We start from the raw sequence: 12,750 nt of genomic DNA, 5'->3' as shown, positions 1-12,750 counted from the left end.
AACACTTCAAAGCACTGCCACTTGAACAACATTCCCAAAATGAACTTGGGCTTTAAATTCCCAGCATCTGCAAAACAATTACCTTCTCCTCATTCCTTCTGAAGCAGCAAATAGGTTAAATATTCTGATTTGCTCCTTTTTGATGTTAGCAATAGATTAATATCAAAGGCACTGTATCAAACTGTGCCGATTTCAAACATCCGGTTACAGTCAGGTTTCAATTATTAAAAACACGTGCTGTCTTCAACCTGACCTTAATTTGCAGTCTGTAGCTGCTAATTCCAGACCTACTCAAATTTTAATTAAATTATGAGCAAGTTGTTTATGTTGTTGATCTTGGGATTGATACAGACTTTACTGAAAGGCCTTAGCACCCAATATTAACGTTGCAGAATGGCTAGAGGCTTAATAGCAAATGTCATCTTCAGGAGTGTACCTGAATAAAGCAGCTTTTCTTTAGCCTACCTTAAGCACACGTGTGGTGTGTGTGGGTGCATAGTCTTCATTGGGAAGTGTAAGGCGCAGTAAACCACTTAACACAGAAATAGCCTGCTCAGTCTGTAGTCTCCCATTCTGAAGGCTGGTGTTCAGTGTCCAGTACTTTCCAATTTTTGCACGGTAAAACGGCACCTGTTTATTCCGGCATGTTACCCAGCCATGTTATAAAACCTGATTTCACATCTGATGCTTCAGGGAATATGAACAGCAGAATAGGTACATTACTGGGCTAGTAATTCCAAGCTTAAAACCAAGATAGCAGCTGGGGAATTTAAATTTAATTACCAAATTAAAACTGGATTTAAAAAGCTAGCATCAGTCATGGTGATATTTACCCGAATGTCCTTTAGGGAGGAATATCTGCCATATAATCCTGCTTATACACAGCCCCAGAACAACAAATGTTATTGACTCTTATCTGCCCTCGTGACATATCATCAAGAAATTAAAAGCTTTCACAGACGCTTAAAACCCTTGCATTTTCCTCATGACTCCTGAATAATGTGCCCAAATCTCATCAGGATCCACCTCATTTCTTTTCCTTTCAGCTCCACAGCCCTCATCATTCATCTACCAGTCCAATTACGCAGCTGATCAGATAGCTTTGATGCACAGGTATAACTACTTCGAAAGGATTCTGACCCCAAACAAAAACCAGTTGATGTTCTTTCCACAGCTTTCCTCCTCAACAAGCCAACCCCACATGCCCTAGCTCACTGCCTTCGTCCCCCTCATCTATTTCCAGGTGCGGGCAAATCCATCTGCTACTGAAGTCATCCTTTCACTATCACCATCAGTCCCGAGTAGTCCAATGGCCATTGCTATCATCAGGTGATCATTCCAATGCTCTCTTAGTTGAGTACCAACTTCTGCTATCCAAAAGCTAGCTTGTCCAAAGTTCTCCTTTATTGGACCACACCAATGCTTACTAATTATAGATATGCTTCTTCCTTCAGAAGCGCCCATATATAACAAAGATTTCTCTGAAATTGCCACTGATCTAATGTCCCAATTTTGCAGAGCTTCCTGCTCCAACGGTCCAGCTTTGACCTCCCTGCCTGGTCCTGCAATTTAATCCTATGCTCTGGAATTCTCTGCTTCCTGAACCCTATTCCCCCTCTTAACATTTTGTTTCCATCAATATAAATTACCCTTTTGCATAGTTTTTATCTATTTAACTTGATTAGTTTGGGCATCTTATTATTTCACAAGTTTAACAATTTTAACTTGGTTTAGTTCAATTTAGTTTCACTTTATTTACGAACACAGCAATTTAAGTCCATTGTCATTCAAGACAACAAACTTCAATGAATAAAATAATTGCGGCAGTCAGTTCTGAATAAAGGTTTATAGAATATTTACAAAACAGGAGACTGCCTGTGTCCATATCAGTTGAAATAGAGCCACCCTGCCTAATCCTATCTTCGAGCACCAGGTCCGTAGCCCTGAAGGTCACAGTGTTTCCAGTGCACATCCAAATGTTTCTTCATCCATAAAGTCAAGTCATACAGCAAGGAAACAAGCCCTTCCAATTCCACCACCAGACACACATTCCCCTCATTCCCCTTTCAGCATTTTGCAGGGATTGTTCTCTTCACGAATCCCTTGTCTGCACACTTCCATCCCCATCTACCACTCCCTGTCGTATGGCACTTTTCTGTGCAACCACAGACAGTGTAACACATCGTTTGACCTATTCCTTTCCCACCATCCAGTGACCCAAGTATCACTCCAAGTGAAGCAGCGATTCACTTGTGCTTCTTCCAATCTAGTTACTGCATTCGTCGTTTGTAATGTGGCCTCCGCTCCACTGAGGAAACTAAATGCACACTGGGTGATCGCTTTGTGGAGCACCTACACTCAGTCTGCAGGGGTGATCTTGTGGTTCTTGTTTCCTGCCACTTTAATTCACCATCCAACTCCTCTGATATTTCTGCCTGTGGCCTCCTCCACTGTTAAAAGACTTATTGCAAGCTCAAGGAACAACACCTCAACTTCCACCTGGACAGATTGCAGCCTTCCCGACTCCTTATTGAATTGTCTAACTTTAGATAACATGCTCTTTCTTCCTGTTTACACGAGAACAATCTTCGCTTGCATCTTTTTTCCCCTTTCCTCTGTGTATAGTCTGGTCTGCTGAACATGTCCCACTGTGCCAGAAGCACATCAGCAACACAGCCGATGCAGCTTAGATTAATTTGTTTCTCCCTCAGGTCTGATGAAGGGTCCTTCATCCGGGCCATGCTATCTTCTCGCAGCTACCATCAGGCAGGAGGTACAGAAGCCTGAAGTCCCACACCACAGGTTCAAGAACAGCTACTTCCCTTCAACCATTCGGTTCTTGAACCAACCGGCACAACCCTAATCTCTACAGTTTAGCAACACTATGACTTCTATCACTGTGCAATAAAATAGGCTTTAATTTTTGTTTGTTCTAGTTGTGTTCTTTCTTGTAAAAACAATGTATAATTTAGGTTTAATTTATGTTTTTCTTGTGTCTGCTGCTTATATGATGCTATGTGCCTGTGATGCTGCTGCAAGTAAGTTTCTCGTTGTACCTGTGCACACATGGACTTGTGCATCTGACAATAAATTTGACTTCGACTTTACTGTTTCTCTTTCCACAGCTGCTGCCTGACCTACTTCATTTTTCCAGCATTTTCCATTTTCTGTTTTTATATCATGTTGGCTCAGTTACAGAAAATGGAGAAGGGGGCATGCAGCAAAAGAAAATGCCCCTTTCAGCTGGAGAGTGAGAGTGATTAATTGACAAATGGGATGAAGATGCAAGACAGAAAGGTGGTGGTATGGGCATGCAATTGAAAACTAACTTGCATTTCTCCCTTTCCCTTTTCCGACTAAGGATCGCAGACTCAAAACTTCTGTTTCTCTTTCCACAGATGCTGCCTGACCTGCTGAGAGTTTCTAGCATTTTGTTTTTTATTTCAGATTTACAGCATCTGCAGCTTTTTTCTGTGGTTTTCATATCACCGGCCCTGCCGCATGCATCATAATTTAACATATTTACTTATTTGTTTCCAACTATTTATAACCCTGATCTATAATTTTGTCCAGTTAACCTAGTTTTGGGTATCATCTGTAGGTACATTTCTTGCTCTTAATTGCAATTTAGAGCTAAGTCTTTTTACTGGAGTCACAAGTCAAATACCTTCACACCTTCCTGTCACATCCCATTGAACTATTCAGAGATGGGGCAGTGGAGTTGCCCCAAGTGTTCTACCCATATTTAATCTCCCATCGATACCATTGAAAAACTGATTATCTAGTCAGGTACCTCAGAGCTATCTGTGGGACAGGGTGGCACACTGCACATCTTTCCTGACATTAATACTAATTTCATGTGTAAAGCATTTTTGAACAACTCATCGTCATGAAGAGTAAATTTTCATTTCAATTCAAAAATTGCTGCTTTACCACGAACACCACACATCTCAAAAATTACACATTTTGTTCCTGTGAGGTTAATCAATCCACATATCCATGATATTTTATCCAAAAGGGTTTAATGCTCCATTTACAGGATTATGATATGGGCTGTGATACTTACTATTTGCCTGCCTACCCAGTCATATGCATAATCAAATGCATAGCCCTTGCTTTCAAAAAGATCCGTGAATAGTGTACGTAAATACTGGTAGTCTGGTTTCTCGAAGAAGTCTAATCTCCTCACATAGCGGAGGTATGTTGCCATCTCCTCTGCAAAGAAAACAAGACAAATCAATCAAAAATTAGAATAGAAAACATTGATAAAAAGCAGCCCCATGGAGAGGGCATGGCAATGTTTCAGGTCAATGATCTTTCATGACAACTAGAACTTGAAATTTAATACCTGATAAGCACAAGGCTAGAAAAAATTGAGAAGTGGGGTATGGAGCAAACTATAAAACCTGTTTTCAGCTGGAGATCAGGAGCAATTAATTGATTCAAGACAAAAAGGTGGTGGTATTAGAACACAACTAAAACAATGAGAGGGTCCAAAAGGGGGTGTACATGTCCATTGCTGTTATTACCAGCTGTCTGAAAGTGCAATAGGGACTATCTGAAGCTGTTGAACTCAAAATTAAGGAAGTGCCTTTTTAGCAATTAAATGAAATGCTGTTCTGAGTTTGCAAGGAAATAACTCCATCTCCTCCAACTTTTAACCATGGCATTGTTGAGTCGGTGGTTTGACAGAGGTGGGTAAAGAAAAGGGAAAGTTTTTTTTATTGGTTTGTATGAATAGAGATACTCAAGTAATTACGTGGCATATAACCCTCATTCAGTAGGCGCCGTCTCAAGACATAATACCTGGATGACCAAACAGCTGCCTCATTGCAGAGATGAAATACATAGGGGATAATGACCTAAAGGACTTGGTGGGAACAGTGTTCTCCTTAAGAACTGGGCTGAAATCCAACTGAGCGAGAGAAATACTGCATGGTACTGGGACTGAGAGCACAGTTCTGTCTACAGCTACTGAATAGATTTACTGTCTACAGCTACTGAATAGAGTTATATCGTAATTATTGCAGAGCAACTCAACAAATGAATTATCAGTTTGCCAAAGGGTGCTACTAACAGTGCAAAATGACAACGTTTATATGAAATATTGTTCTCCATTGTATTTACACGACCCAGTGATTCCAAATCAGTCAAAAAAAAAGGAACTGCAAATCTACCAGCAGATTGTCCAAAAAGTTCCTTCCAGCAGTCAAGATCTCTATTCCTTTCAGCTTCAAATTTACAATTTTCTTCCACAGGTACGAGCATAAACAGCCACTCTAAATAGGTCATAGTGATGTGGTCAACGGTTGTGGTAGAACAGTGCACCACTCTCTCTCACTCATAGAATCGTTTCCCTAATTGGATTTAGAGAGGAATCGGAGCTGAGATTTTAATGGCCCTGAAGTAGTCAATGAGCAGCAAGTTTAAAGTTCAAACCAGAGAGAGTGCCAAGTGTTTTTTTAAAATTAGTGTTTCAACATCGGTGATTCAATGACCACAATCGTGCTCCTCTTCACCCAGTGTCTGACCTCCTGACCCCTGCAGACCCAGTGTCTCAGCAAAGACCAGGGCCAGAACTCAGACAAGGTCTGGATACACTTCTTACCTGTCCCCTTAGCTTCACGCCAGCTATTTGCAAATAACACAAAGCTGGGGGAGAACACTAGTAGTGAGAATGATCCAAAGAGCCTCCAATATGACTTAGGCAAGTAGGGAGAGTGGGCAAATATATAGCAGAATGTGGACAAATGCAAGACTATCATTTTGGCTCTAAAAACAGATTATCTGAATGATGAAAAGATTGAGAAAAGGGAAGGCGGGATGAGAACTGGGTGTCCTTAACACCAGTGACTGAAAGCAAGCATGCATTCAGGTGTAGCAAGCAGTCAGGAAGTATGTGGTATGTTGGTCTTCACCAAAGGAGGATTTGAGTACAGGATGTTTTGCTGAAGCTCTCCTGGGCCTTGGTGAGACCCCATCTGGAGTTGTGCGCGCAGTTCTGGTCTCCCGATCTGAGGAAGGATGTTTTTGCTGTGTTCGATAATACAACAAAGGTTAACCAGACCGATCCCTGGGATAGCAGGACTGATGCGAGGTCGGTAAGGCCTACATTCGCTGCAGTACTGAAGAATGAGAGTGGATCTCATGGAAACCTACAAAATGCTAACAGGACTAGACAGATTGGATACTGGGAGGATGTTCCTGATAGCTAGGGTCCAGAAGCAGGGGCCATAACCTCATGATACAGTGTACACTATTTACAACCGAGATCAGGAGAAATTTCTTCACCCAGGAGGTGAATTTTCTATGACACAAGGCTGTGGAGATCGTCATTAATTATATGTAAGGAGAAGGAAAATACATTTCTTAATGCTAACGAGATCAAGGGACATGGGGAAAAAGTAGGAACAGGATGCTGAAATGCATGATCAGCCACAAGTGTGTTGAATGGTGTAGCAGGGCTGAATGGCCTACTTCTACTTTCTGTTTCTGTGGTCGGTATTATGAAAAATGGCACAGACCAGGTCAAGCACGGTCTGGCCCATCACTAGTACTTTATGTTAAGTCATAACGCAATCAGAGCAGTGTAGTACTGAGGATTGAACCAGAAAACTTTTATTAAAGAGGGGAAAAAAATAAAGAAATGCATCAAATTATACTTAGATTCTTTTTACAAGTACTGTCATTTGAAGAATCTGAAAAGACACAGCAATTTGTGGTAAACCAGGAGTGAGCATCTACAAGTTACGCAGGTGGTGAATGAAGCCCTTGTAAAACGTACCTGGGAAGTTCTCACAGAGAACTTCAATAGGAGTGTTGCGCTTTGTGTCCCCAATTTTCTGATAGCGTTCTTTCAGCGTGTCTGCCTGCAACCAAAAAGAGTCAATTTAACCATATAATGTTCATACGATTTTCTGGCAGTAATGATGAAAACCTGGAAAACTAAACTGGACAAAGTTGAATAAGAAATTAATCCAGTGATATTAGGGGAAACCCATTGGGCAAAGATTGAATATACAGATAAGTACTGATCAGGACATTATGTGCAGCAAAACATCAGTAGTGCAAACATATTTACTGGTTGGAATTTGGGTTGGTTGTGGGTTAGACATTACCTATGTGCAAATATACAGAGTGCTTTTTTTTTGAAGGTGAAGTTGCACAGACAAATTGAAAGGAAATGTACTGCTTTTGGAGGCTATGGAATAAGAGACGTATGCTCTTACACCTCTCTAAGGCAAAACTGTATTAGAATAGTAATGAACATTGTTTGGGCAAACAAATCCTAAACCTTCGTACATTCAAGCTCAGATAATCCTAAAGGCCAGAAGAACAACCTAACCAATGGGTATCTTGGGGGGAATGGAAGCAAAATCATTGACGACAGTGTTTACAGGTATCACAATCTACTGAATTCAACCCTTTTGACCTGGGAAGTTTATCAGTCCTTCCTAGTTCCTTCAATGAGGCTCAGGGAAGCTGAATTCTGCACCATTATAGCTCAAACTGTTAAAAATTGCAATACACATCAGATGACGTTAGATAACTAGCCAAACCAGCCTTGTATCTCATATTTCTAGTAATTTCAGATATTATTCTTCTCCAGTTTGTAAGGCCTTCAGATACTCCTTTCGTTACTTACTCACCTTTACCGTCCTCTTTCTGCTGGTTCCACCAGCTCACCATTTAATCTCTCCTGCCCCCTACCCCATCACATACCTTACATTTTCTTCTCCCCATCCCTTCCCCTTGCTTTGCAGCTTAAGGTTTGCTTCATCTGTAACTTCTCCCAGCTCTCTTGAAAGGTCATTGATGGGGAATGTTAACCCTGCACCTCTCTTCAAAGATGCTACCCAACTTGTTGTGCATTCCAGCATTTTCTGTTTCGTTTCAGATTTCTAGCATCTGCAGTATTTTCCTTTTAGATGGAAGCATTCCCTGTTGCTGTGAATCAATTCAAGCCAAGTATTCCATTGAAGGAGACTGGTCAGATGTGAGGGTAATAACACATCCACTTGTACAAGTATACTTAGCAATTTAGACAGTTGAGTGAGTGGGCAAATTCAAGGTAAATACAAGGTATAATGTGAATAAATGTGAAGTTATCCACCAAGGCAGCAAATCCTGAAAAAGTTGAGTGTTATTAATGTGGTGAACAATTGGAAAATGTTGATGAACAAAGTGACCTGGGTGTCCTTGTACATCAGTCAATGAAAGCAAACGCGCAGAAGCAGCAAGGAGTCAAAGGTGACAAATTGTATGTAGGCCTTCATTACAAGGGGTTTTGAGTACAGGAGCCTTGGTGAGACTACACCTGGAGTAGCGTTTGTAGTTTTGGTAATGCTTACCTACAAAAGATTTACTTATCAAAGGCAGAGTGCAGCAATGGTTACCATACAGATTCTAGGGACTGTTATACGAGGAGAGAGGTTGGAAGGTCCAGGCCTGTATTCACTGGAGTTTAGAAGAATGAGAGTGGATCTTATTGAAACATGCAAAATTCTGACAGGGCCAGAGACTGGATGTTTCCTCTGGCTGGCTGTCTTGAATGAGGTGTCACAATCTCAGGATATGGGGCAAGAAACTTCGGACTGAAATAGGGAGAAATTTCTTCACTCAGACGTGGGTAAACCTGTGGACTTCTCTGTCACAGAGGCGGAGTCACTGAATATAGTTAAGGAAGTAGTAATGTTTCTAGATACAAAAGGCAACAAGTGGCAGGTTTGAAGGGCGAATGGCCACTTCCTGTTTTCTATGTTTTTTCCCCAATTTGCTCCAGAAAATAAATAAGTTTTCACACTTAATTCTCCATTTACTACAAAAGTCATAACTGATCATTATCACATTGCCGTTAGTGGAAGCACATCGTAGCACTGCAGAAAAAGTACAATAGAGACAGGTCATTCAGTATCTGGCCAACTTGCTCTGCTCCCTACATTTCAAGAGTGACCAGAACATAACGTACTTCATTGGCTCTAAAGCACTTTGGGACCATGAATGGTGCTTCATATAAATTCATATCTTCCTTAACAGGCCAAACTTGAAACCAACTCTAACCCTTTCTCCAGTACACCAGCATCCTGGCTGAGCAACCCTGCCTAGAGTCAATATGTAGCAGTACAAGGATCAGCATGAACTCTGTAGTCTGCTATTCTTCCCCAGATCCAGTATACACAATGCTTGAAATCTTACTTCCCATTTCTTGTACTAAAATGGAGGAATAAGCAGGAAGGATAGGTATTCCAGTGCATTTTTGACTAGCCTTTCAGGACACAGTGGTGTAACTAGTCGAGCTGCTGCCTCATAGCTCCAGCGACCCCTGTTCAATCCTCACCTCCATTCTCCCTGCTACTGGGTGGGTTCTCCCCAGGTGCTCCAGCTTGTTCCCACTTCCCAAAGACATGTGGATCGGTAGATTAACTGGCCGCTGTAAATTGCTCCTCATGTGTAGATGAGTGGCAGAATCTGGAGGACACTGATGTGAATGTGGGAGTAAAATGGGACTAGTGTAAATGGGCGCTTGATGGTTGGCATGGACTCAGCAGACAGAAAGACCCACCACCATGCTGCATAACTCTGTGCAATTATTCCATTCAAATTGATTTACAGGGAAATCTTATTTGTCACTAATATACTTCAATACAACACAACAGCAGGGCAAGGCTGCCATTCTTAATTTGCCTGATGTAACTACTTAGGGAGCACAAATTAACACTTCTACAGCAACAGAATTCTGAAGTTAAACTGCCTCAAGTCAAAAGACAAAGTGGAAATCAGACAATCTAAATGCATACTCATCTCTCTCACACACACACAAAAACTTTCTAAAACCCACATCCAAAATGTCCTCACACTCAAACTAATCAACATTTTAAAACTTCTTACACGAAAACAATTAAGTACTTGAAGGGGAGTTTGGGTGATGAAAGCTCATTAATATTTTAATTTCTTTGAGATACATTTGCACACTAATACAAAGTTCAGACAACGCCTTGGCAAAGTTACCGCCCACACTTATTTTCTCCCCATTTACTCCTGCGGTTTATTTATTGCATGCACTCTAGTTAAGGAATTAAGTTCACCACAACTCATTTAGGATATCAGTGTTTCTGTAGGGTTAATGGACTTAATGACCCTGTACTAAGAGATTCTAAGTTAATAACTTGGAGTAGTAGGCAGGGTCAAAATGACCTTTACTGATTGCAGTCTCTCTGCCCAGCAGTTCTCTCCCAGAACTGATATAGGAATCTAGCAAAGAAAAATGTTAGAAGTCAATATTCTACATGCATGTGCATCATATAATGCTTACAATTTCCAAAATAAAGTTATACTTGTTTCAGAGGATTTCACATAGCAACCAGGTCAAGTATAGAAAATGACTGCACTGTGGGGTTCCAACTAAGGCAGGTGAACTGTGAATGTGGAATGAGGATTATAAATCTGACAATTTGAAGTAATAAATTAAAGTGTTGCATGCCCACGCTCAAGGCATTCAGCAGCTGGTGTTTACCAGTCATATGCAACTCTCACAAGGGTTTGGTAAGCAAGCTTGTGTACATATGAAAGACTTATTTTGATAGATATTGCAACTGGGAGCAATCTTATTGCACTCTCAGGTCAGGCTTTGAGGAAAGAGTACAAGAGCTGACAGGGTGCTCACTATCTACATTTATTTTAACACTAATTTTAAGTACAACTACGACCTGATGTTGAAAATAGAAACAAAATTAAAATTATGACAGAGTAATGGTAGAAGTTAAGATAGACTTCAAGCATGAAATGCTCTTGTAACATGAAGTTCTGAAGAAGCCTCCCTGAATAAATTTATCAAGTAGCAAAAATAAAAGCATACGAAACTGATCTAACAGGTGTCATCTTAAATATTCACACACTGGGATCAACACCATGTCTCTTCAAAACATTCCTTTCTTTTGCTTGTCCCCCATCTTTTACAGTGTTTCTCTTAAACTGTACCTAGTAATATTATTGAGGGTGGTCATGAGGGAGAAGACCTGTCATTAGTCTAGCTACAGTTGTACATCTGAAATGATTCAACCCATTTACTTTTCACCGTAGATCTGTCTCTTGGTCAGTGTCAACCATGGCTCAGTCTATGGGGTCTTCACCCGAGTTTAAAAAGGTGCTTTACATTTCCTTACATCATGGAAGGATATTCAGACCATCAAGTCTACACCAGCTCGTAGAACAATCCCATTTCTCCCACTCTCACATGCCCATTAACACCCCCGATTCTCTCAATTAACCTATGAAACTGCAATCATTTAGAATGTGGGAGAAACTGGAGCACCAGGGGGAAATCCAGAGTTACAGGAAGAACATGCAAACTCCACACAGACAGCATTGGAGGTCGGGATTGAAGCCGGGTCACTGGAGCTGTGCGACAGCTGCACAACTTGCATTGCCATTACTGTTTGTTCAAGTTCCACAACAGTGCTTAAAGTGCAAATAAAAAAAACATAGGTGATGCATCAGTGCAGTACTGACAGTACAGCACTGTTGGAGGTGCCACCTTTCAGATGAGATGTTAAAATGATCCGTCCTTACTCTCTCAAATGGACACAGATCCCATGTCCTGTTTTGAAGGAGAGGAGAGCTCTCCCAATCTGCTTCACCAAAACAGGTCACCATTTGGCTGTTTAAAGGACCCATTTGTGTGCAAATTAGCTGCTCTATTTCCTACCTTTCAACAGCAACAAGTACTATTCAATGTCTGTAAAGTGCTTTAAGACATATAAAACTTTTACAGACTCAGTTTTCTTTTCTCCTTAGCTCTGATTGAACTCTACTTCAAATAAGGTAGCTAATGAACCATTAGTAATCATTGCCTTAAGGATGGGGTTGAGAAAACACGCTGGGTTTCTGAGGTTGGGATAGCTCCATGATGCAAGGTGGTAATAACAGATCGGCATGGGTTATGACTCATTCATTCCTCAGCGGCTATGCTTATCCAGAGCAGTGTTGATAACTGACAGACTGACATTACCAACAGAACCCACAGTCTTCACTTTTAATATAACTGATAGTGCAGTCAGTAAAACACCCTGGTTGTATGTGCAATGGGAAGTTTGCCAGTGGTATTTCCTTAAACCTCAATGTTTTTTTAATTTCGGTAACTAAACTCAAAGTTCAGTGGAGTGTGGCACATAGAGGGACAGAATTAGGCAGAGGGAAATTCAGAAGCTTGGCTTGCAGGTGCAGTATGGCAATGGATTGTGTGATGAGATACCCTCCACTGTGTTGTGTGGCATTACAAATGCACTGAATGGGATTGAGCAAATCTGACAGCTCAGAACTGGGCATCCATCAGGCACCATGGACTATCAGCAGTAGAAATGTCCACTGCCACATCCTGTGACCTTATCGCCTGGCATATCTCTTACTCTATCACTCCAGAACCAATTGTGCTTTCAGTCAAGCTGTTCCAATACAGTTACAACATTGGCATCTACACAACAGAAAACTTAGAAACAGGATCAAGAGTAGGCCATTCAATGTGATCTTGCCTGATACTCTCTCAATACCATATTCCCATCCACACTCCATTCCGCCAACGCTTTGTGTTCTACTTCCTTCTTTAATAGATTCAGCAACTTGGTCTCCACCGCCTTCCGTGTTGAGAAATCCACGGTTTCACGCCCTCCGACTTAAGCAGCTGCACATCTCTAGATATCTTAGCCAGTGTCTGAAGACTGGCTCCTCATTCTAGATCCACTGGCCAGGGGAAGC

The 12,750-nt window shown here is 41.2% G+C and overlaps 1 protein-coding gene across 19 annotated transcripts in view; it reads right to left on the bottom strand.

The window, feature by feature from the left end:
* Nucleotides 1-12,750, bottom strand: part of LOC127585359 (casein kinase I-like) — a 158,387-nt gene that overhangs the window by 33,474 nt on the left and 112,163 nt on the right. For all 19 annotated transcript variants that reach the window (XR_007958504.1, XM_052042803.1, XM_052042792.1 and 16 more), the window contains 2 exons: nucleotides 6,785-6,869; nucleotides 4,067-4,215 (listed from right to left, as the gene is read on the bottom strand). Coding sequence is in view for 18 of the 19 variants with exons in the window: in XM_052042803.1 (XP_051898763.1) it covers nucleotides 4,067-4,215; nucleotides 6,785-6,869 (234 nt within the window). In the remaining variant the exon portion in view is untranslated. The remainder of the gene's footprint in view (nucleotides 1-4,066; nucleotides 4,216-6,784; nucleotides 6,870-12,750) is intronic.

The sequence above is a fragment of the Pristis pectinata genome, chromosome 32 (assembly GCF_009764475.1).
Source record: "Pristis pectinata isolate sPriPec2 chromosome 32, sPriPec2.1.pri, whole genome shotgun sequence".
Taxonomy (NCBI): domain Eukaryota; kingdom Metazoa; phylum Chordata; class Chondrichthyes; order Rhinopristiformes; family Pristidae; genus Pristis; species Pristis pectinata.
This window is presented reverse-complemented; position numbering and strand designations above follow the sequence as displayed.